This window comes from Chaetodon trifascialis, chromosome 13 (genome assembly GCF_039877785.1).
Source record: "Chaetodon trifascialis isolate fChaTrf1 chromosome 13, fChaTrf1.hap1, whole genome shotgun sequence".
Lineage (NCBI taxonomy): Eukaryota > Metazoa > Chordata > Actinopteri > Chaetodontiformes > Chaetodontidae > Chaetodon > Chaetodon trifascialis.
This window is the reverse complement of record NC_092068.1, coordinates 5,968,988-5,994,179: the sequence shown is the minus strand read 5'-3', so window position 1 is coordinate 5,994,179 and position 25,192 is coordinate 5,968,988. Positions and strand designations below refer to the sequence as shown.

The following is a 25,192-nucleotide window of genomic DNA, read 5'->3' as shown; positions in this document are numbered from 1 at the left end:
CTTCTTCTTCTTAGTTGGAACTCCAATGAGCGTCTCTAGTGGCCACGCGAGGTCACACCTGGAATCTCTGGGGTTGATCACCTACCTGTTAAAGCAATACCTCCCCGTTTTGACACAATCAAAAACAAAAACAAATAAATTGAATGAAGACAGAGGGTAAACAATAATTGTAATAATAGACTCAAATACAGGAACAATACAAGCATCACGTTTGCTCTTAAATACAAGTGACGTTTTTTAAGGTACATTGCCCTTAACGATGTGCTTCGGGCGTACCCTGCTGCTGGCTGGAAGTAGAACCTTCTTCTTGCATTGCCACGACCGGAAAATACGTCATTGTGTCTTCAAAACAAATGTGTATGGAATTTATCAATCGTGTTACTTTATGCTGTTTTCCCTATCCTTTGATTATTCTACAATCGTGGTACATTGAATTTACGAAATCGCTAGAAGCTGTTCTTTTGTGGTGTGAAATGTTTTAATGGTTTATGATCATGATCATATTTTCCGCCACAAAGCTACAGGTTAAATAACAAGTGAGGACAAAGTACAGATCAGGGGGACAATTTTGACATAAAATAGTTAGTTTTAAATCTAAAAAAAAACAACTTTTTTTTTTTTTTTTTTTAATGAAGCATTTTTAGTGGAATATAAATTTTCTGGTCGTGTCACATTTATTTTGAAGAATCCATAGCGGAAGTTATATTGTTGCTACCTCCCGCGGAGCGCGAGCGAGGGAAATTGAGCTGCTTCGTGAGTGAGAAGAGGGCAAGAAAGTGCAAAGTTAGGAAATAATTGTATTTCATGTAAAAGTGTTCTTTTGTACTAATTGCACGGATTGGGACATTTAACCTCACCAGGTCAGATAACGTCTGCAAGTAAGCTGCAACTGCAATCTGGAAGCGCGTGTGGTTTTGTTATTAGTATCGTTAGTGCATTTAATAAGGAAGCTAATGTTAGCCAGCTAGCCATGTGTAGCTAACTCACTACAAGTTTACTGGTAACTTAAATAGCTTCGACGTTTAGAGCCAAGTTCCACTGTAAAATAAACCGTTTCATTTTATATTTTGTTGTCTTGACAAAAAGAGAAAAGGGAAGTTTGTTGAAACTTTGTGTTGGTGGCAGTCGTAGGGGATGTCGCTTCCATATGGACGCAGGAGTCATGAAGGGTCAGCGAACATATCAGACAGCGATTCGGAGGACGAGGTACGTTTGGCCTTACGGATGGTTTCTCACATCAGAGGTCTTTTTTACTTTACTGAATTCATAAGGAAGACCTCTTTTTCATTGTCATTCTTTCATGAAAAGTGAGAATCAACATTCATCCTTGATACACTCATTATCTTTTATGACTGTTGTACTTAAACACGTACTAACTAAAGCATATGTGGACGCTTTATAAGAAGTCTTGCTTTTCATAATTTTTTGTTGTTCATCTGATGTAAATGCAGCTGCTTGTCTATTTGAAAACTGTAGCCATTGACTGATTTGTTTACTTCCCCACAGCCGAAGCTCCCCCTCAACCAGTTCTATCCATATATCCGCTGTGCCCTTTGCTGTGGCTTCCTCATCGATGCCACCACCATCACGGAGTGCCTGCACACATGTGAGTGACAACAGAGGTCTGCTTTAGCTCACAGAGTCCTCAGAAGACTTTCAGAGGATGCCAGGGTAGTTAATGCAACAAGGTTGCTGGGAAACGTGAAATGATGTGCAATAACAGTACAAACAGCGGATGCTGCAGTTTAAATGTACACCTCTATGACCACTGGACTGTCAGGATGCCCATACCAACATCACATCCCAAGCATTATGTCCCCAAACCACCTGTTAGATTTAACAAGATTGTACTCAAGAGCCCAGCTGACAGAACAATTGGGTCAATTGTCTGATATTATGGTATCACTGATTTTGCCTCATAAGTAACAAGACATTGTTGTGTCTGACATTGTAATGTGTTTTATCTTCTCCAAGTTTGCAAGAGCTGCATTGTGAAGCACTTTTTCTACAGTAACAGGTGTCCCACATGCAGCATTGTAGTCCATCAGACACAGCCACTTTACAACATCAGGTAAGTCTGTTCATTCTTCATGGATTTGTTGATTCATGATCCATGCTGATGTCAGCCGTGTCTTTTTAGTTATTCAGGTTTTTGAAAGTGTGGAAAAAAGACACTGCATCAGCACACAGTTGACATGAAGAATAAACATGCGGCATGGAAATATACTGTATAAATTTTAGGATTGGAAATCTACTGTCTACACACACACACACACACACATATATACGTGTGTATGTGTGTGTGTGTATATGTGTGTGTGAGACCAGGTATTTATCACGTTGTGGGAATACACAGTCACATTGTGGGGACTGACCTCCCTTATCAGTCCATGTTCAGCTTCAAACCCTTCTCCTTTGTTTCCCTGCAGGCCTGATAGACAACTGCAGGATATTGTTTACAAGATGGTTCCCTTCCTTGAGGAGTGTAAGAGTAGTAGATTTTCAGTCAGATGTATTCACTGCAGTTCATGTACATTATGTGTTATCTTCTGTGAACTTTGTAATGCAAATCCTTTTGGGTTTTTGTGTGTGTGTGTGTGTGTGGGGGGGGGTGTGGGTGTGTGTGTATCACAGCGGAAAGAGAACAAATGAATAACTTCTACAAAGCGAGAGGGCTGGACATACCAAAACCAGGTATAATCCTTCAGTCTTAAAAGTCCACACATTTAGGACAACTGAATGGCTGTCATTCATTCTCTGTGTGTAATGAAGTGATTAACTTTCTTTCTGTGTTAATGGCTCATTGAAGTATAGTTAGTTAGAGTTAGTGCGGCAATGTTAGTCTGCACACTGAAGCTAAGCTATCAAATGATATTTAATAAGAATGCATTTAGCATGCTGTTGGTCACAGAGCTACATGTGGACCTGAATGACACCACTCCATTCTCTGTTGTGAAGTAACCAACTGGTCTTTTCTTTCTGCAGTGCCACCTTTGGCCAAGCAGAGTATTTTTTGTCAACAGTCCCTAACATAACAAAGGTCTTCAAAGAAGGGAAAGACAGACACCGACACAAACACATGACTTTCTTTTTTTGACAGCAGTCAGTATAACAACTGAACAGTTATTTGAACTGTACGTTGAACGAAACATCGGAACGTTTATTTTTCTGACAGTTATCCATGAAGTGTGCAGCTGCAGTGTATCAGAGGTCAGAAACATCTGGCCCATTTATCGAGATGAAACGCACATATTTTTGTCTGCTTTTCAGGTGGTTGATGTGACATGTTTTCCGATGTGTGTCCCTGTCTGCTGGTGGGAGTGTGCTCTCCTGTGTGTGTGCACATGTGTCTTTGTGTGCACATCGGGGCGGAACTCCGCCGAGAGGAGAATAAACACACAACCATGTCGAGACAGAATGACATGCTGTCACGTAAATAAGATAAATGACATAAGGTTCTTTAGTTTGTTTGATAAAGGATAAAGGTATAGACCTGTTCTATCTGAAAGCTATCCTTCAATGACTTCTGTTGTGATCTGGCACTATATAGAAAATATGCCGTTAGGCGGGCAGGGCGCCCCTCTAAAATCATAGTAGGGGAAACACTGGTGTCACACTGCATAGGTAAAGATGACCAAAAAAATCCAAATCAGATCAAAATTGGGCTCGATTCGTTTAGTCTGATCCTGGCATAAGAGGAGAAAATGTCTGACAGCACTGAGTTTTCCACTTGTGTTTGCAGAATGTGTTTGCAAATTTTAACTTCAGTCTTTTCATTTTGAATTGAAGTATTATTGCTGGAAATCCAAAGATGGAGATTTTCAGCAGGAGCAAAAGCTCCAGAGTTTGTCACTCAAGCATTTGCTCTGCTTCCTTTTCCCTGCTTTGCAGTGGTGCTCCCCCCATCGGGTCCTGTTGTTTTGAGGAGACAGAAGAAGGATAACAATCCCCAGTCTATGTTCACCATTCCTCCTGAGCTGGATTTATCTCTGCTGCTGGAGTTTGTTGGGTGAGGACTTCACCGGACAGTTCTTTGTCCAGCCGTAGTCACATATTGTTACGTTACTATATTGACTATAGAAGATTATCAGCTTCTATAACATTCTGCATATATAAATGTAATTTAAAGGCCTGATGCAACTTAGATAAAAAGTTAATCTAGTTTGCAAATGTATTAACCCCTTGAGTTTAACTGATTCCCATAGGCTAAATATATGATATTTTCCTTTTTCTTTCCCTTAGTGGGATGTTTTAATTGGTTTATGAGCAGCACCTGTTCACATTATACAGTGAAGGTTCAGCCTCTGGTGCCTTCAGACATCGTCAAATAGCAGAGCCTTTGTCTTATTTTCTTGTTTCTTAGCATGATATTGAAACAGTGCAACAGGTCTGTGCCTAGTTGACGTGTACATCGGTATTTTTCAAAACCTAGCCTTTTCTCTGCTTTATGCCCTTTGGTCCACACACGCTCAATATATGTGTCCCTGAAAACAGCTTTTGGAAAACTCCACAGTAAAGATATTCAGAAAGTCTGAAGCGATGAGAGGGAAAACAGAGTTTCTGGATTGAGTGTATGCTTTTTCTTTCTTTTTTTTTTTTTTTTTTTTTTGGTGCAGTGGTGGATGTTGTGAAACTAGTGCTAATGCTAACTGTGCTAACAGGACTTCATACATGTTTGCACATAAATGTACAGTTACTGTTACACTACATTGATGAACAGGAAGATATATAAAGAGGCAAACCCCCATTTAAAAAAGTACTTGAGTTCATGTGGATTAGGCACTGATTTGTAGCAGTGAATGATGACATTACCATGCAGTTACATAAGCATACCACCAGATGGTCCCATTTTCTTACATTGATTTCTTGCTTGGTACCAGTTGTACTTACTGTATATCGACTCTCGTTTTCAGGGCTGAGGAGGGCATCAATAACTATAAGGTAATGACTTAAAACATTAATACTGGCAATTTATAACAGTTCTTATTAGATTATAGTTGTGCACAGTAACAGAAACTGTAAGATGGGTGATAACTTGATGAAGCTTGTACTAAAGGCTGTATCCTGCCATGGTGATCCATATATCCCTGATCAGCTATCTTGTAACTATAGAGTCTGTTAGATATGCTGTTGAGAATAATTTTGTCCCAGATCATTGCATTATTTATCAGGGACTGTGCAGTTGAGTAAAAAGTTTCAATATTCCATAGTTTTTTGCCATTATAACTCTGATCTCTGAGTCTGGCAACTAGGTGCTTTAATTTCTTCACCAGCCTCTAACTTGTTTGCTGGATGTGGCAGCCTATGTTTTTATGTGGTGTGAGGGGAGCAGTGGCACTAACCATACTATCAGTGTGTGTATGTGTGAGAGAGAGAAAGAGAGAACAGCTAAAAATTGAAAGCTCTGTACAGCTGTGAATTAGATGTCATTTGATGCAACGGCAAAATGAAAACACTGATTAAATCATTTGTGAGTGATTTTTTTTTTTTTTTTAACCAGTAAACTACATGTTTATGATTTCCTCAAACAGGGATATTGTGTAGGTTTTAAATGTGCCTGTGGGATGTATGATGATGGACCAACATCTTTTCATTTTCTTTCAGTTTCACAATTTCAAATTAGATTGCTCCAATGTTATTATGTATTATAGTTTCAGTAAGTTCAATTTTCCTGAGAAGCATTGATACAGTATATTCCACCCTAACCACCCTGTCCCTGTTAAGCCATTAGAGAGGCGATACGTCCGTGTGTCTGGTGAGGCCACTGTACGCCACGTAGAGCTATTCATCAGGAGGAAGATGGAACTGAGCCCAACCTGCCAGGTGAGTGCCAGGCTTACAGCTAATGAGTTCACAAGGTGACATGACCTCAGTGTTGATCCTGAATGTTGCTTTAGGCAGACTTGGCAGCCGAACAGCAAAGGAAGGTGGCATTATAGTAGAGTGTGGGCGTCCACTGGTGTATGTAAGTGAGTGGGTGCTTTACGTGTTAGAGGACAGCAGTTTTGTAATTTCATAATGGCCAGCAGCGTTATCAAATTGCTGTGCAGCCAGGAAGCACGTGTGACCTAATTGAACTAATGTACACTAATGTTGACATTTAAGGGCAACACACACACCTGGCATATGATGCATATTGAAACAGCTGTGTCTGTTGTCTTCTGTGTAAACCCATTCACCAGTAGTGTGTTGGACATGTGAGGATATGCCCTGTTTTATTTCCTAATATTGGAGCTCATCAGCTCAGAAAACTAGCAGTTTCACATTTGCTTCCGTTGGGGCCTCATCCTAACTACCTCTGTCTGGAGGGTGCAAGCGGGGTGTGCTGTGACACGCTGCTGCATGACACAGCTGGTGTGTGTTGCATGTAAATATTTACAAATCAACAATAGATTTTACAATTTATAATTGTGACCTTGTCACAATACCTTGCATGGAATCGAGTGGATATTTTCACACGAATAAATGACGATATGAGATGCCGTCCAGAGCCCAAAACCTTTGAGAAATTAAGTGCGGTGGACTACAGATATTTAATTTGATTTAGTTACTTGTTTACCAGAAAGTAATGGCAATGATGGACAAGGTGCAATTCAACTTTGTCATTATCTTACTGAGAGATGTGGCACCTTGTCAGCATTATTACAGTGTTGCAGACTGGAAGTAGAAGTCTGGTTGTCCACTGTTGTCAGTGATGATAAAGTATTCAGACATTGCAGCATGTATCAGCTGACCCTTCACACCCTTTCTCTCACCTAGGGTTAGCCATGGGTCGGAGGCTGTCCAGCTTTGGTGAACGGGTCTAGCTAGAATTGGAAATTAAGTAAATTATACCAACATTTAAATGTCACTTAACTGACTGGCCGTAAAGAGTCAGGGACAGTGGTTAAAAGAGAACCAAGAGAGGGAGCATGCATGTGGACAGAAAGAGGTGAAACTGAAACTTACATCTGGTCTCTACTAAGACTAACGAATATGGTAGCGGCTGTGTCATGAACTTGTTCATTGTGTGTTAAACGTGCACTGAATAGAGTATAAAAGCAAGAGGACAGCATCATATTGAAGGTGTTTCCTTACTCTACCAAGAAGCTTTCTCAGTTGTATTGACTGGTGAGAACGTCCCATTATGTCACCTCTGTGTGGGACATGTCAAAGTCAGCCCCGTCCAAAAGATGAGGCCTGAAAACAGCATCACATCAACAAGCCGTGCAAAGAGGAATTCACATATGTGTAGTGGGGAGACAAAACGACTGCTGAATACAAGCAGATCCAGCATAGATGGCTCTGCTGAACAGGTCAAAACTCTGCAGGCTGCCTACAAATAAAGGACAACCAACACTCCTTGCGGACAACGTTAATCTGATTATGCTCAAATAATTAGTGCTGTGATAGCACATGTCTGTCTCAGAGCAGTGGACATGCTGTAAGTGAAGGCTCATGATTACAGATCTGAGCGATCTGACTCGTCCTCCTTTCCTCAGGACACAGACGAACAGAAATGTTTAAGTGTGGTCAGTTTGGCAGAGCGTTCATGTGTTGGCGTATTCTGTATTTCGTAACACGTGGATGAGGATTAGCAGCTTATGCTGGTTTCCTGGCCTCAGAGCTGTACTGCTCTGGCCTGTCTGGACAGACCAGGAGAGGACAGAGTAACACTAACCAAAGGTCATTGTCTGTTGTAGCAGAGGTCACAACACTTATATAACTCTTCCTTTTAAATTTTTGTGTTGTTATAAAACTTTGAGAATCACTGGAACGGACGAGTTGCCCGTAAAGTTTTCGTTCACGCCATCATCTTTCAGTTCAGCGTTACGTTTCAGTCAGTGTTTAATCACCTCAAATCATTTTGAAATACAGAGTTTTGTCTCGGCATGGCAGCACTTGTGGGCTGGTCAGCTCTGTCTGGTTGAAGCTGCTGCAGGCGTGTCAAGTGTTTCTGTGTGTCCTGCAGGTGGATGTGGTGTGTGGAGATCACCTCCTCGATCACTACCAGTCACTTAAAGACATACAGAACTCTATGGGCGAAGAGGCAGTACAGGTAAGCACCTGAAAAACACACACAGTCAAAACAAAGCATCATTTTAACAAGGGACATTTATAGAAGGCCAGGAATAGTTTTGACTGATCCTTTTGGTCTTGTTTCCTCTGTCTCCAGGATGGTCTGTTGGTGCTGCACTTTGGCCTGGTCCTGCCCACCCAGTCTTGAGCAGGAGAGGGCTGGATGTGGTTTTCATTCTGGCGGGGACTATGTTTCTCCTCATTAAACCCTTGTCATGTAAAGTTCCTGCATTAGCATTATAACATTCCATGTCTTGGATTGTCACTCTGCTTCCAAAACATTTGATAAAGCTTGAACATTAAATGTAAGCAGGTGGCCGGAGATGAGAAAGTCCAAGAACTCTAAGCTTGGATTTCTTTATTGAACAGGGTGGAATGAAAAAATGTAAACCTGAAGAAGAATTTTAATCTGATGAATGGGAATGACAAATTCCTTTTCCTCCTGCCAACGTGTCTGCAGGTTTTGTTCAGCTTCTGCTCCTCACGGGAAAGTGGCTGTGACTGCTGCTGTAGCTAAAACTGGACTGCATTACTGTCAGTGGCTGTGAAACCTCTGTGAAGGCATTACAATGTCTTGTCTGAAAAGCTGTAGGTAGTTTACCTATCTTTATCTTTATGGAAACCAGGGACCAGTATCCTCAGTTTTTTTCTATTTATGATTTTGGGCATGGTATCAGGTAGATCATTTTAATTTAAAGGGCTTTAAACAAAAGATCCACCACTACCAAAGGTTCGTGTGCATTATATAGAGCTGAAATCTGCGTTCTTTTTTTAATTACTGCTAGTTTCATGTTGATTTACACGTTTAATGTAAGAGCTGTTTACTTTTGTATGGACTGTGCTGATGTAAATGGAGTAATAAAACCTGCTTTTAGTAGAACTCAGTAGAGCACAAAAGCAGTTATGTAAAGGGAGTTTGTGTAAAGAAGTTTTGATAGGGTTTGTATTAAAAATATCTTTCCTACTTGCTGACAAAAGAATGATTTAATAAATAATTACACCACTGGCAAGTGTTTCCTAATTCGTCCATGTTTCCTGTTTTGTGTTCATTCATACTGTCATACAGCTGAGGTTTATTGATGTGCATTTCTGAAGCATCACAAGTCAACCAGTTGCTAATCTATTAGCCTTTATTATTTAACTTTCATATATTGCTGCACTAAACTAATTGTTCATATCAAAGGCCAAATGTTTCTTCTACCATTCCTCTTCCAGTGTTTGTGAACACACTGACTTGCGTATGAAAGCATAGAAAACAAGTTGCCAGTCATGTCATTTTATTTAGTGCAATTGAAATTAGTTTTTTTTCCCAGTAGCTGTACACACGGACCCTGCAGCCAGGTTTGACTACATACATTATTTGAGTCACTGAATATTTGTCAATGCTAAAGCATTATGCACATGGTAAATGACCTCAAACTGTGGCTTTGCAACAACAGAGAAGCTGAACTATGCTCACATTTCATGTCTTTCTCTCAGTCCTTTTTCCCCCTCACCTGTCACACAGGTTTCAGTGCAACCTCACACAGCAGCAGAGTGGAAATTCCTCCTCAGAACATACTTGGTTACATATTTACTGTAGTACAATATTTGCAACATGTCTGTCCTCTAGAGGTGTACAGTACATGTGGTCTAGAAATTCAGGTTATACTTTCAACTCTAATTCCAAAACATTTGGCCCTAATAAACACAGTATGTGACTATGAGCTGACTATACATAAACAACATATCTCTATTCTCACTTTCCAGATTTCCCTGTCTATCTGTCTTCAGTTGTTGGAGTTGATGTCTGCCTCATCTTTCTCCTCACTGCTCTCCTTGAAGCTTTCCTTCGTGGCCCCTCCTTTCTCCCTCTGGCTGCTCTTGGAGGGGCCGGCTGAGGCTCGAGGCTGGTAGCTGTAGCTGGCTGCACCAAATGACATCCCTGAGTTAAAGTGAGTCTCTTCCCCCTCCAGCAGTTTCCTTACAGGACCAAAGGAAACACAGGTCAGACCGGACACACAGACTTAATTCACCTCACAATGCTTAAAGGTTTTTAATGAGTCTACTGCTCAACAGATCTGTTGTTTGGTTTGTGCTTTGATCCAGTCAGCACCTGTAGGCAGCTATCTCTATGTCCAGGGCCATCTTGACATTGAGCAGGTCCTGGTACTCTCTCAGGTGTTGGGCCATCTCTCCCTTCAGGTTCCTCAGCTCAGTATCCAGGTGGCCAATAGTGTCCTGTTACAGTGGAAATGAAGGAGTAAGACAGGAGAAAAGAGATGATCATGAGTGTCGTAACAGTTATCCAACTAAATTCACCTGCTTAATATGTATATGGGCTGTTTTTAATCCACTGTGGTATAACTGCTGAACACAGGATCTCCTTCTGTCCCTTAAAGGAATACAAAAACCTTTGGGGCTTAGCTTTACCGTCTCTAAAAAGCCAGTGAAAGCAGATGGCCTTCCTGTGTCCGATTTAGCAGGCCAGAGGTTAATCTAATAGACACGCAGGGTCAATTAGCTAAGAACTGTTTCAGTCAGTCTCACAGTCAGTGGCTTGTTACATTAGTAGCTAGCACTAGTGGCTAGCATGCAGTGAAGGTCATGTTTGACTTATATTATTCATATTAAATATAAAAATGTAAATTTTCAAAGCTGTGAACACCTGAATAAAATAATATTAACATCCATTGTATTGTGGTGGAGACAGAAATGTCAAAACCTGGACAAATTAGACAAAAACTATCTGCATGGTTAGAGGGCTGCAGCTAAAACTGAGGGCAATGAAATCATTTATTCATGATTATTTTCTTCTTGGATTTTTTTTTAACCAATTTTGAGGAAGTTTACATTTTACAGTTAAAAACTTGCATTTTTTTTTTTTTAAGGTGATTTCAGCCATTTTTGACTCAGTAGATTTCCATGAAATTCAGTATTTCTTCCAAAGAACTGTCATCCTGGCTGTGGGAAGAGGTTAGTTGAAACAGCAAGTATACCTCCAAGTTCAGAAGCAGTTGTTGATTTTAAGAGGATTTTCTTTAGAGTTGCTCCACACAAAGTGAAACTTGCAGAAAACATAAATAAGTGTGTGTTTGGAGACCTGCTAAATACCACCACAGGTCAATGAGAACATCTGCCCTTTGACTTTAAGCAGGGCAGGACACAGTAATGCTGATAGCAACATAAAGGCTTACCTGCATGGCTGTGACTTCAGCATTGTGTGCATCCTCCATCTCTGTGATCTGCCTCTCCAGAGACTCATTGGCACCCCTCAGGGTCTCTATCTCAATGGTCTTGGACTGCAGCTGCCTCCTGAACTCACTGATCTCCTCCCTGGTGGCCCTCATGGCCTCGTTGCTCCTGGTGGCCTGCTCGCTGAGGCTGGCAAACTTGCTCTTGTACCACTCCTCAGCCGACTGCAGGTTTTTGGAGGCGATGGACTCGTACTGGTTGCGGATCTCCTTCAGAGCTGAGGTGAGGTCTGGCTTGGCGAGCTCAAGCTCCACAGAGACTTGCTGCTCTTCCATCATGTTGCTCAGCTCTTGGATTTCCTCATCATGCACTTTCCTCAGGAAGGAGATTTCATCCATCAGTGACTCCACACGGCGCTCCAGGTCCAGGCGAACAGCTGCTGCATCATCCACGTCCTTCCTGAAGGACCTCAAGGTCTGCTCGGCTTCCTCCCGTGCCCTCGCCTCCTCATCATACCTCACATTGAGCTTCTGAAATGAGGATTAAGAGTTAAGAGATATGAGAATGGGAAATGAAAAATGAAAAAAGTAACCAGGTAGTGTCTACCCAGGATACCTAAGTTCTTGAGAACATCATGTTGAATATGGACAGCCAAGCAGCAGGTAGCACGTGGGCCTCTAGCATGATGTGGCCATGGCAAATGGCGGTCCCATTAGCCTCAAAATTCAATGGAACGAACATAATGCAATGTGGAGACTAGGAAAGTAGGATGAGAGTCATTCTCAGGTCTCAAGGATTCACAGAAGAACAGAAAGTTGACTTCCTATTTAGTACTATTGAAGGTGACACCAGGATGAAAGTCCAGTTGAGAGGCAACAAAGACACAGTGCTGGTGCTGGGATGACCAGGGACAACCCATTTGTTTACACTGTGGACAGGCTGGGCATTTTCCACGAGACCGCCTTCTGTGCCAGACAAATCATCCACTTTAAACTCACAGAGTTACGGAGACCACCAGATGCCTCCGGCGCCATGGCCATTGCAGCTGAAGACACAGAGCAGGTGGAGCCTTGGGCAGCACACCAGCAAGAGAACCTCACGTTCAATCTTGTGAAATCTTGTGACCTTGATAGCAGAAGGTAAACGGATTTCAGAACATACTTGGCAACTCAGAGTAAAGATGTTGCAGCACAATGCTGAGTTGTGGGCTCACAGTGTTAAGGGGGGTGTTCTATTGAGGACTGTAAAGGACAAAACTGCTTGAGCAAACTGTGTCCTCAGGGTGGACACTTGTTTGGGAACAGTACCATGAAGCTGTTGGTCATTTGGCTGGCACAAAGACTTTATCTGTGTTACAACACAGGTTCTTCTGACCAGGGTGGAGCAAGGACGTCCGCCAGTGGTCAACCAACTGTGGCCAATGTCTACGCCAGAAACCACATTTGGATGTAAGGACACCCCTAAGTCCCATTTTGACCTCCTACCCACTTGAATTGGTAGTTGTGGATTGTCTGGCAGGGACGGAACGGGAGGGGCAGCAGGTAGTGCGTGTGCCTCACAGCAAGAAGGTTGCCGGTTTGATCCCCAGGTTGGGCGGGGCCTTTCTGTGTGAAGTTTGCATGTTCTTCCCGTGCATTTGTGGGTTCTCTCTGGGCACTCTGGCTTCCTCCCACAGACCAAAAACATGCTCATTGGGTTGATTAGTAACTCTAAATTGTCCTTAGGTGTGAGCGTGAATGGTTTTTCGTCTGTATATGTTGCCCTGCGATCAGCTGGCGACCGGTTCAGGGTGTACCCCACCTTTTGCCCAGTGACAGCTGGGATAGGCTCCAGCCCCCCGCAACCCCGAAAAGATGGATTGTCTGGCACTGGGGTGGCCTGGAGAGGTCACCCATTATCTTGGTTGCAGAGAATGTGTTTTCCAGTTTTGCATGAGCCATACTAACAAGGGACCAGTAGCAAGTATAATAAAAGACAGACAATGTTGGAGTATTGAAATAGAGTAGTATTGAGAAACTTTTGCTGAACCGAAGCGAGTAAATGAATCATTATATCCAGTTTCTCTTCAGAGGCTTCAGACATACAAGATCCGACCTGAAGGTCACGACAGCGCAGTAAGGACCATCCACCAGAGTCATCTTAGACTCTGCCCAGACCCACCTCTGCCCCAAAGCAGGCCTGTTACCTCACAGGATACCGCAGAGGTGAGCACATTTCCCTTTTTGCTTCCATGTAGGCCACAGTGGATTCCAGCCCAAAACACTGCAGTGGAGGACCAACCCCTGTGACAGCCAAGCATGGATGGACAGCTCCCAGTGGCAGCAAGTGGAGAGGAAGTGGCAGACTTCAGAGGCCTCACCAACCCCTTTATACCCACATCAGACTGATGTCAACCTGCCACATACCTTATCCTTCAAGGTCAACCAGAAGAAATTTGGGGGTCAAGCCTATTTCTTATATATAGTAGGAACTGATGCCACAAAGTGTAGCCAGGAAGCTAGAGGCACACAAACAAGAGAGCTGCATCAGACTGGAGAGAACTGATAGCTGCTCTGGTTGGATGAGTGCGAGGCTGGCAGACGAGAGCGGGGCATCGGGAAGATGAAGTAATGATAGATGAGAACATTTATGCTTTCTGTGCAGGAAACTGGGCATTGCGGCAGTAAATACTAGTTGGATACAGCAAATAAAAACAGAATACAAGAAATAATATCATGTTCTCCATATACTTTACAAAACAATCTAATGCCTTCACCTGCAGCTCGTCCTCCATGTTGTTCCTCTCGATCAGGATGCGGTTCTTGTCCCTGCTCAGCTCCTCCACCTGTGACCGCAGGTCCCTCATCTCCTGCTGGTAGAGTTGAGTGACGCGGGATGGCTCACTCTGCTTCTGCCGCAGCGTCACCAGCTCCATCTCCAACACTTTATTCTGCTGCTCCAGGTGCCGGACTTTATCAATGAACATCGCAAAGCGGTCATTCAGACCCTATACAACAGGATAAATACTTGTTTATGTCCATTAAAAGCCTCCACTGGGGCTTTAATAGCAGATAGACAGCAAAGCAGAAGTGTGGATTCACTTGCTATAAAAGCTCCTGTATCTAATATAATTTACCATCCAAACTTGCAAATCCACTTATTTTAATAGCTTATGTATATTACATATTAAAAAGAGTATATGGCTAACATGTTAGCAAACGGTTGCCTATTTTCACATCCAATGTGTTTCTGGCCACACATACACATACATACATACATACATACATACATACATACATACATACATACATACATACATACGTAGTCAGAAGGCCTGGTCACCATTTGCAGTTTTGCAGAATGATTTGTGCTTGCTTCATGGTAAAGATAAATGAATTGTTATGGAGTCATTATATTGGTTAAAGGCTTAATAAAGTTCAGAATGAGGTCATTCTGGCACTAGAGCAGCCATAATACAAGTTTTCATCTGACATAAACTGATTTAGTCCCACTCTGTCACGTTAATGCAGTCCACTAACTGGCCTAATACTCAAGGACTGGGACACCAGAATTGAAAGCTAATTTAAACGTGGACCTAAATAGCTGTGTGAAGGGTTCTGAAAATGATGGTGCTGGGATAAAATGCCTTGGTTGGAGCTGTTGAGCCTAAACTTATTGTATTCACTATATAGGTTTTATGTCTATACGGGACAAGTTGTGCCCATTAAATGTTTCTTCATAATCATCTAATAATTTAAAATACTTTTAAATAAATCTTTTTTTTTTTCTCTCTCTTATCCCAACATGGAAAAAAGTTCATCGTTTGTTTCAAACCGTCACACCTACCTGCAGCTGCTCCTTCTCGTTAGTTCTAATAACTTTGAACTCATTGTTGGCCACGGAGGTCTGGCTCAAGTCAAGGGAGCCGGTGGGCACCAGGGAGAAAGAGGTGGAGGACCGGCCGGCCCGCCTGTACGCGTTCAGGGAGCCTGCGCTGTTGCGCGACGCAGCCATGGAGCGGAGCCCCGGGGAGCCCCGAGGAGAGGGGCTGCTCATGCGGGAGGAGGAGACGGGAAACCGTGGAGAATCCCCGAAAATTTTCCGGTAGGATGACGAGGTGTAACGGTCTCCGTGGCTCATTTTTGCTCTGCTGAGTCAGAGGTAAAAACTGAGGGACTTAAAGAGCTTTGTGGGAGCTTATAGACCGCAGGGTGCAGGTGGAGCGAACCATTTTACGCGCGACGGAACACGACTCTATAACATTTGCGCAATGGAGCGACGATGTTGAACGACATTTTGTTACATGTAAGTGATAAAAATAAACCCTGATGGATTGGGGGTTTTTTTTATTTCATTTTATAGATTTTATATATGCCGCGAGTTCCGCGAGTCGTGTGCGTAAAATGATGGAACTGTCCACTTAGGAGCATCATCACTCTCTCAACGTGCGTCCTGTTTGGCATTTGTCAGACCAGCAGATGGAGCATTATAGCTGTGTAACACCAGCTCTACTGCACTCTCTGTTCTGTAAGGTTAGTGGTATGTGGAAGCCTGATTCCCAGCTCAGTGTGCGTACTAGACTGAAGTCTTAAACGGTTTTCATTACATTTAGTAAAGATTGTGGTTTGGAGTAAAAACTAACGTAATGAGCCATTTGTCTGTGATGTCTGCCATCACATTTTGAAAGTCCATTTTTCAGCTTTTCCGCTTCTACCAAACACAGACAGAACAACAGGCCAAAATCAGCGATAGACTCCAGCCTCCTGCTACAGAAAGCTGGTTAACTAACAGGGGCCCCAGCCTCTAATGGGGCCCGAGGATTACAAGCTTATTCTGTGTTAATTAGTTTACCCTGCATGTAATAGACAAATCAGGAAAATTTCCTTCATAGCATTATGATGATAAACTGCTATTAACTGTCAACACGTTACACGTTTCAGTCTGAGTGAAGCGTATTCATGCTGTAATATCATTAGGTTGATAAAACCTATATTTTTAATTGCAATCAGTTGCAACAGAGAGGAATACTGTGCGTTTGTCTCCACATGGGACCTGTCTTAAAGGGGTTGTGAAAATATAGTTTTAAGGTGATACTGATAGTGTGCTCAGATGTTTATATTCCTAAATCATTTTAAATTATGTGATAATTTATATTATCACACAGCAAACCTTGTGCCAGGATGTATTTCAGCATATAAATACCATACACACTATGCAGAGAGGAACAAAGCAGTAATAGAGGGCTCAGCAGCTAATTTTTACTCCAGACCCTCTTACAAATGATGACGATGATGATGATGATGATGATGATGATGATGATGATGATGATGATGATGATGATGTCCTGTCCTTTTCCTGGATGCTGGGAATATGTGAAAATGATGAGAGGCTTCTTCAGAGAGATGCTGTGTTGCAGTCCCATTTATTTAAAAAATGATAGACGTGCTCAGGGCCGGAGTGGGACTCATTTTCAGCCCTGGAGTTTCATGCCTCAGACCGGCCCACTTTAGATCACAACCTATTATTATTAAAATCATGTATACATTTTAAGTCTACAACAGCGCACTGTTATGTAAAGCCTTGTAATTGAGTGTATTTTACTAAAATATTTCCAATTCAGTGCAAGTAAGGGTTGCTTCACAATGTAGACTTATATCAACATGAGTGCACAACCTCAACATTATTCTTTACAACATCCTTTTCAACAATATCTGAATCTATATTCTGTTCAAATAAGTGTTCGTTTGGGTGTAGAAAGTGGTTATATTGGAACTAATTCTTGCTTGTTCACACTCTGTTACAACAGCTCACCTGTTCCTTCCATACTGACAGGAGCCATCCCCTCATCACTGCTGGCTCCTGGCTCTGCTTCTGACACTAAATCACATTTTAAAAATGGTCATAATTCTCAGCGCAAATCTCCCCTTTTTACAAAGCCTTCTGATCAATTCAGGTCAGTTTCATTAATGTTGTGCTGAATCATCGAGCATCTCAGGGCACTTTTCATATAGAGCAGGTCTACGCTATACTCTTCATTCTATTAATTGTAATAATATTCAATAACGAGCAATCCTGACTGCCCACTCTGGACCTGTGGGCTCATGGCTGCTTTGTCCCGGTCCTCCCGATTAGCCACTCCGGGCCTGGACGTGCTAATGAAAACCAAGCGCCTTTGGGATATGTGTTTCAACCACAGTCCCATGCACCACAGCTCCAGTGTACGGCTACTATGCAGAATATTTATACAATTCATATTGGGAAGTGTGCAAAGAATTTAACAACTTTCTCATATTGTACTAAATTATAGCTTGCTTGATTGCTAACGAAGACTTTAGTGAGCTCCATTGCTACCTGGTGCCACTATGCTGGCAGAAGCTGTAGGTGGAGGTTTGGGCTGTAGCTTTCTGTCAGAATCTGAGGTGGAGTACCTGACTGCATGTTGGAGGCAGAGGCTGTAGGAAACGTTTGGGCTGTCTGGCAGAATGTTCAGGTGGAGGTGCGGATTTCCAGGAAAGGCTGTGGCTAGATGTTTGGGATGCAGATGTCTGCTACAATCTGTGGGTGGAGGCACAAGCTGAAGGTTGCTTGCGAAAGCTTAAGACAGGAGCTGGAAGAGCCTGTACATGGAGGTTCAGGCTGCAGCTGTCTGGCCTAATGTTCAGGTGGAGGTGTGGATTGCCAGGAAAGGCTGTAGGTGGAGGTTCAGGCTGCAGTTGTCTGCCAGATTTTGCAGGTAGAGGCAGAGGTGAAGGAGGCAGTGCGTTTGTTTGTTTTCCCAGCTGAGGCTATCAGTGAACATTCAGAGTGTGTGAAGGTTCAGGCTCTAGATGTTTGCTGGAGTCTGGTAGTGGAGACTGCAGCTGAGGGTTGCAGCTGAGGGAGCCTGTAAGTGGAAGTGAGGCTGTGGGTGGAGTTTCAGTTTGTAGATGTCTGTCAGATTCTTCCCGTGGAGGTTGCTGACAGAAGCAGCAGGTGGAGGTTCAGGCTGTAGCTGTCTGTCAGAATCAGGGGGTGGAGACCACGACTGAATGTGGCTGGCAAACATTGAAGGCAGGAGCTGGAGGAGGCTTTGTATGGTTTGAGATGTAGTTGTCTGGCTGAATAATGAGGTGGAGGTGCAGATTGCCAGACATGGCTGTAGGTGGAGTTTCAGACTACAGGTGTCTGCCACAGTCTGCTTGTAGAAGTGGAAACTGCCTGAATGTCTGAATGTTGGTACAGAAAATAACTACTCTGGCCTCCAGACAAGTTGTTGGCAGTGGGCTGTAAATTGAGAATCGGATTGCTTCTTCCTACAAGAACCAGCAGGTGGAGGCAGCAATGCAGATAAATCTAATGTCACATATCTGATGGGAAATATATACTAAGTTCTCAGTAGGTGACTTCAGAGTGGAGGGCTTACTCCTGGCTACACTTATATTCACAGTATCACTGTGCACCCCAGCTGCCAAGTTTATTCATTTAAATGTGTGATATACATGATTTATTAGATATGTCAAAGGATGACTTTATTATCATTTTGTGACATTTCATTTATCCATGTTTGGTCTGTTGAATGTGAATAGATAAACTGATCAGGTACAGTCTGGTTCTGACAGTGTGCAGTGTCACGACATGCACAACCATGGCTCCATCAATTTATTCATCTGGATTTCCGCTTTATTGTATTTTCTGTTGCCAAGTTTCATCCAACCAGTCTCCAAAAGATGAGAGCTCAAGTCCATACCTAAATATGTCTTTAGAGAGGCCCTGTGTTACTTTTATCAACTTGATCATTTTAGTTTCTACTGGGCTCCAATCGTGCATATATGTAAAATTGTGTTTAATCAAATGAATAAAATCAAAGTGACACATCGAATGGTAGACAATTTACAGTTAGATCTAATCTGTAAATTGTCTGACTTAGAGATATGGAGTAATGTGCATATTCACCCCAGATCACGACATCTCAATCGGTCAGAAAATGTCACTTTATGTGCAGAAACTGTCCACCTTCAGGATGTTGTAGCAGTCCTCCACCACCTGAGGCCGCAGCATAAGACCTGTCATGGAGAGCATCAGAAATAGGTGAAGAGGTGAAGATGGAAAAGCAGAGTTAAAAGATGATCGTGGACCTTCATGAGAGGAGATGTACACCTGAGATTCAGAGGAACAGCATGATAGAATTATGAGACACCCCTAAAAATCTTAATCCTAATCCTGATTCTAATTCTAATAATTCTGCAGTTCAAATGAGCCTGGAGACACAACAGTTGAAATTAACTGGGTAAAGTTGCCACTGAGGAGAGTGAAATCAGCTACACGATGTTCAGATGTCACTAAGTGAACATTTCATGTCATGGACAGTTACACCTCTCAGGTCTCATCTACTCACACAGAGATTTAGTCAAAAGAAAGGAGAAGAATTTAAGAATCTGAGGGACCCCATGAAATGAAAAGTTTAACACACACTTCTTGACAAAGCCTAGTTTTAACATCAGAAATGAAATACAGACATAAGGCCGTAATCTTCATTAACTGAACATTTAGGGAACTGAGCGATGCTTCATTAGAGGGTGCACACTGGTACATGCTGCCACACAAACATTTTCTAATAATAAACAAAACATCACGCTGTCGGAATTACTGAGAAAACAGTCATGTAGGTCGATCATTTATTGATCTTCTCTCTTGATCCCCCCAGAGAGGTCAGAGGTCAAAGACATGTGAGCAGAGCTTGATTGGACAGTCTTAGACGAGGCTTTCCCAATGAAAGATGTCTCCCAACAAGTTTGCTTGTTGGGAGACAAATGTCATCAGTCTTCTGGTACAAGAGTTGTGTCTAAAGTTTGGGTATAAAGATTTGATAAAAGACAGTTGTGCCCAAAGAGGCCTGGGGAGGTTCACGAGAACTTGTGCAGCAGTTCCATCTGACTGCCAGTAGAGGTCGATGTAGATTGAGGGTTTCCTAAGCTTCCTTGTATGTCACTAAGTTAGCCCAAAGCTAATACTGTCTGGTGCTTTGGGTGGTGGTGAGATGTGAGAAGCAGTGGGTGCGGGGTTGGGAGAAAACAGGAGGGAAGCACTTCTGCTGAGTCATGAGTCTTAACTTCCTATGTCAGCCCGCTCAGATAGATTTCAGAAGGCGGAGGGCAGCAAACTTTCAGTGCACATTCTGTGTATGTTTATGTAACTACTGGCCTGTGTGTGTGTGTATGTGTGTTCTGTAGTAAATTCAGACAAAGCTGAAGTGTTTGATAAGATGAAGAAATGATCATACTGTATACAAGCAATATTATTATATTAGTACACAACAGTTGTCTGTCCTGTGGCATCAAGAGGCCCTTTGCTGATTGTGTGTCTGTGGTACTGAAATGTGAATTTAGGAGAATAAGTAGATCATTCATTTTTTAGATAGTAACCATGTCAGGGAACTGATTTGTAACTTTTTAACTTATTGTCAGGCCAGTTGTACACCTGTGAACCTACACCACCTGTAAGACAGGGAAGCAGTTTAAACCTGCAGATGTTGATGTGCTGCTGTAAGCCGAGGCTGAGCCTGGTACCGCTGGAGAAACCAGCTAGAGTAAGGTAGATTTTCAAAGTATCCAGCTGAAAAATGCTATCCCCTCCCTTCATGCCTCCCTCCAAAGCCACTCCAGCAAAACACATGAATGCTTGCTGCCTGATTTGTGCTGGAGGACTAGAGCGTTGGGGAGAGGAGTAGATGAGAGGACTGGTTCTTTTAATAAAGACATGAATCTGTTCAACACAAGCAAAATAGCCGTCACCAACGGTCTACCCGGCCTGACAGTTACTGCTCACTGCTGTGGGTGTGCTTTTTGCTACTGATGGGTTATTGCTATTTAGCAATGTACCTGCCAAGCCTTGGCAAGACTGGTCATGAGCAATGAGGGCAGAGTGCGTGGGTAGGCAGGTACGTAGGTAGACAGACAGGTAGGCCATCCTGTCATTGCATTCAGGCCAAATGAAATGACTTAATGGGCTTATTACAGGCCTGCAACAACCACAGATGCCATTGTTGGGCCAGATACTGGTTACCTGACAGACATTTGCTTAATTTAGTATCAGGACAGCCACACAACCCCACTGCAAGATGGTGGTGGCAGAGACACATCTCACGAGCTGGACGCTATGCTCATCTACGACAATACTACACACTCATAACAAATGTTCTGTCAGATGTACACACAGGACTTTCACTCAGGAGACTGGGTTTTGTGCCCCGTATAAAACCAAAAGTGAACAACAAATCCCAAACTTAACCAAGTAGTCTTGGTGCCTAAAAACCAAACTGTGAGTGTTTCACTGCAGCAACTGTTAGCTTGTCCGTCTGTCTGAAAACCTACGATGAGAATATGTTGACTGTATGTATCTATATATTGTTTGTCGTTCACTATGTTACCCTACAAGGAATAAGATGATCAATTGTTGTGTCTGACACGCATTTTCATTCCAGACGGCATACATCTGTCAATTATCAATGAAGATCCAAAAGCAGAAGAAAGCAGATATCCTGTTTTTTTAAACTCTGAAGAAATATTGTGATGCATAGCTGACTGCTGAGTACATTACAAGTACCAAAACATTACAAGGTCATCAGTGGAAAGTGAAATTCCATGTTAAAGATCAGGCATGCAGCATTATGCATGGTTGCTCATAAGATGGAAAAATAGCGTGCCTCAGACTTCCTTTCTAACACCCTTTATACAAGACGCTGCTTTGTCCTGCTACAAGACGTTATTTGTGTGAATGCCCATAAACACTTGACACAATGTCCTGACCTAAAAAACACAAATAAACAGTGTATTCCTTTTTCAAATTCTCTGGCCTAGTAAGAAATTCCAAATTCCACAACATGTTTTGTTGTTGTTCTGACCAATAGGAGCACAGAGCGCTCTTCCCCTGCAAATATGGTGACGTAAAGGGGAGTGATGTTGTTGGTGCTACTAGCTGGAAGTGTGACACAGATGGAAGGTCACCAGAGCCGTTGCATGGACTGTGCGACCTGTGCAACCGCACAGGGCCTGGCGCCACTAGGGGGCCTCGTGCCTGCAATCATGCCTTTTTTTTCTTTTCTTTTCTTTTCTTTCTTTCTTTCTTTCTTTCTTTTTTTTTTATAAATACATAAGTTACATATGATTTTGTCTGTCTCTGTCAAGGGCACATTAAAAACAAACCTACATAAAAAGCTAATCCAACAAATTAAGCGTTTCTTTCATTGTCAGTGTCATGAGGCCTCACTGAAGCACGTCTGAGCACGTCCCAATCTCAGGATGCACCGGACCTCTTTGTGGAGCTGACGATACTTCGAGAGATAATCCCAAAGGGAACAACTACAGCACTTAAAACACTTCGTTACCTCAAAGGGATTGAAGGAACTTTCCCAAACTGTGAGATTGCGCTCAGGATCCTTTTGACTTTAACAGTAACGGTGGCATCAGGCGAGCGAAGCTTTTCAAAGCTGAAACTAATTAAAAACTATTTGCACACCTCCATGTCACAGGACAGACTGTGTGGGCTTGCCCTGCTATCAGTTGAAAAGGACATTGCATCCAAACTGGATTATAAAGATCTTATTGCTGAGTTTGCTGCCAAGAAGGGAAGGAAAGTGACTCTGACATGATCAGTGTCTGCGCAGTTTCTGCATGTGAGTCCGTCTTATTTGATAGTTACAGTAGCTACAGTCAATGTGTTGTGTGTAGTTGTAATGAAAATGAACGTATATTATGAATGAAAAATGTCCCAACCTCAAGATGCCAAAAATAAAGTGACTGAGCTGACTGGATGTAAAGCCGCTCGATGCACAGTTGATTTTTTCCCCCTTTGAAATAAATAGCAAAAGTCATAGCTGAGACTATGTGTACGATTCTGCTGTATTATTCTGCTTGATAAGAACGTATTGCAGCGGGATTATGCATGCAGTAGAACTAGAATAGCTGTGTCCGTGTGACTGTTATTCATGCGCAATTGCGCATCCATGTCAAAGAGCAGGGTCTCGCATTTCAAGTTCGCACAGGGCCTCGCACCCCCCCTACGACGGACCTGAAGGTCACAGTGGTTTTTCTCAAGTGTTTTTAGACCTCTCCATGTACAAGCTAAGTCCATACACACCTCGCCATTATTCAGATTCACGGGTATTTGGCTGTAGCTGACATGCTGGTTTAAATCACAGCCTCTCACATTTAGATTATGTTAAAGCAGGTGAAACCTCGTAATTGTCATTCAAATCCATATATGTGTATATAACTTTGTGTCGTTGTTGTTCCTCTCCTCTTATATGAATATGTAACATGTATACCCGCCCACCCGCCTTTAATGGTCAACGGGAATGATTTCCGTACATGGACCGGGAGTTGGCGTCCTTTTAAACTGCACACAGAGGGACTGTGGAGGGCTGCGTGACTGTTCACCACTGGGCCCGCTTCCGCACGAGCGCTATTGGCCGTCACCGCCGTGTGGGCGGGACACGACGCTCTGACTCAGCTCTCTGAGTCACCGCACGACACGTCTGTCACACACAGCCTGCTGATGCATTCAGTGACTGTGGGAATAAATTAAACTATTTAACCCGGTCAAATAAATATCACTACGTGGAGGAAAGTAAGTCACACAAGTTTTCCAGCATGCCAAAATGTACAGGGGGTTTTTAGCAGGGGCAGTCTATATCCGTATGTCTATATATTCTACTGTAAATAGTTAATTTAATAGGTTTTGTATTGAATTGTCCAAATAATTATTTGATTCTCCCACACCAGATGACATGACCATTCCTTAATCCTGCATTTTACGATAGGTTTATATTTCAACACGTGAAAAACTAACGTTTAGCCTATAGCCTATAGTTTAAGTTATAGTTTACCGACCCGAAAGCGAAAGTGAACTGGCATTTATTATCGCGTCTAATGCCTAAAATACAATATGAAATGATTTTGATGAGGTATTGACCACTGTACTGTAGCAGGTTCATCGTATTTACTATCTGTCTCATGATACATAAATGCAGCACCAGACTGGATGTTCTTCCATGACTTCGCATTGGCCACGAGCTGTGACAGTGGAGACACTGGACAGAGCCTGTACGTGGTCCATCAGCTTCTAGGTACAAGAGAAAATAGATATCGTAATTGCAGTGGACACAGCTTTCTGCCATAACAAAAACATCGAAAGCCATTTCTTCCCCCTCTATTTTTCTACTTTAGCACCGTGCTGGACGGATCTGCCATAGAGGGTGAGTGTTCAAACTACAAATCTTCAACTCTTGTGTGGTGTGTTGGTGTCTGGTGGTCTTATTGTAAGTTAGGTTTCCCTGTTCCTCTCTGTCTGTGCGTGAAACTGTACGTTTCCGCGCGTAGCCTCCTTATTTAAGCACCTTATATATTTTCAGAAAGTAGCTGTTGGTAATCATATGATATGTATGGGTCCAGTAAATGAGCAAGTACTGTATTCTGTCTGCATCAGTCAACGCTTTCTCAGGAGGAAGAGCGCAGGATGGAAATCCCGTTACGCACTATTATATCGCGCGTGGACCGAGGACCGCCAAAATACACTGGAAAAAATGGTTGTTTACTAAATCTTTTACCCTGTATCAGCTAAAACACTGATACAGGAGTTTTCAGATGTATTTTACATATCTAATTGAATTAGCTCTTCAAATCGGCATAGATGTGACACAGCAAATATGAGTCGTTATCATAAAATCTTGCATTTTGGAATTGGTGCCCCTTGTACCGACACCCTTCCTCTGCTGAAATAGACAGTAAGACCGCCGTAATCAACGGGGGAATTGATTATAAAAGTTGAAATTATATGAAAAGGTGTCACTTTCGACACATTATTTGTATGCCGAATTTAGTGAAGGATAGGAAAGGTTGAACTGGAATCTTTTGTACCCCCTGACACCACAAGGAAAGATCAATAACTTGCTAGATGTTTCAGGGAGTCCAGTTCGTATGGGTTTTCGTCAGTATGAAAACACAAC

At 42.6% G+C, this 25,192-nt stretch overlaps 3 protein-coding genes across 4 annotated transcripts in view; 2 read left to right on the top strand and 1 right to left on the bottom strand.

Annotated features, from left to right (window-relative positions):
• Positions 1-713: 713 nt before the first annotated feature.
• On the top strand, positions 714-9,077 carry pcgf6 (polycomb group ring finger 6). Of its 2 annotated transcripts, none has more exons than XM_070977731.1 (11): positions 714-878; positions 1,126-1,206; positions 1,507-1,606; positions 1,975-2,071; positions 2,430-2,485; positions 2,635-2,694; positions 3,892-4,009; positions 4,914-4,941; positions 5,725-5,823; positions 7,952-8,038; positions 8,156-9,077. In XM_070977731.1, exons 2-11 carry the CDS (start codon positions 1,135-1,137, stop codon positions 8,204-8,206), a joined length of 768 nt encoding a protein of 255 aa, XP_070833832.1. In that variant the 5' UTR covers positions 714-878; positions 1,126-1,134; the 3' UTR covers positions 8,207-9,077. The 2 variants fall into 2 exon arrangements, with proteins under 2 accessions (XP_070833832.1, XP_070833833.1); XM_070977732.1 differs by having other exon boundaries at positions 721-860.
• Positions 9,078-9,318: 241 nt separating this feature from the next.
• Positions 9,319-15,390, bottom strand: LOC139341566 (alpha-internexin-like). Its single transcript, XM_070978125.1, has 5 exons — positions 15,058-15,390; positions 13,988-14,218; positions 11,235-11,762; positions 10,154-10,278; positions 9,319-10,020 (listed from the first exon to the last, which is right to left on the bottom strand). Exons 1-5 carry the CDS (start codon positions 15,349-15,351, stop codon positions 9,828-9,830), a joined length of 1,371 nt encoding a protein of 456 aa, XP_070834226.1. The 5' UTR covers positions 15,352-15,390; the 3' UTR covers positions 9,319-9,827.
• An 8,893-nt stretch (positions 15,391-24,283) lies between these two features.
• The window catches only part of sertad2b (SERTA domain containing 2b), a 33,607-nt gene continuing 32,698 nt past the window's right edge, over positions 24,284-25,192 (top strand). Inside the window, exon 1 of the mRNA XM_070977992.1 lies at positions 24,284-24,442. The gene's annotated coding sequence lies outside the window, so the exon portion shown is untranslated. The remainder of the gene's footprint in view (positions 24,443-25,192) is intronic.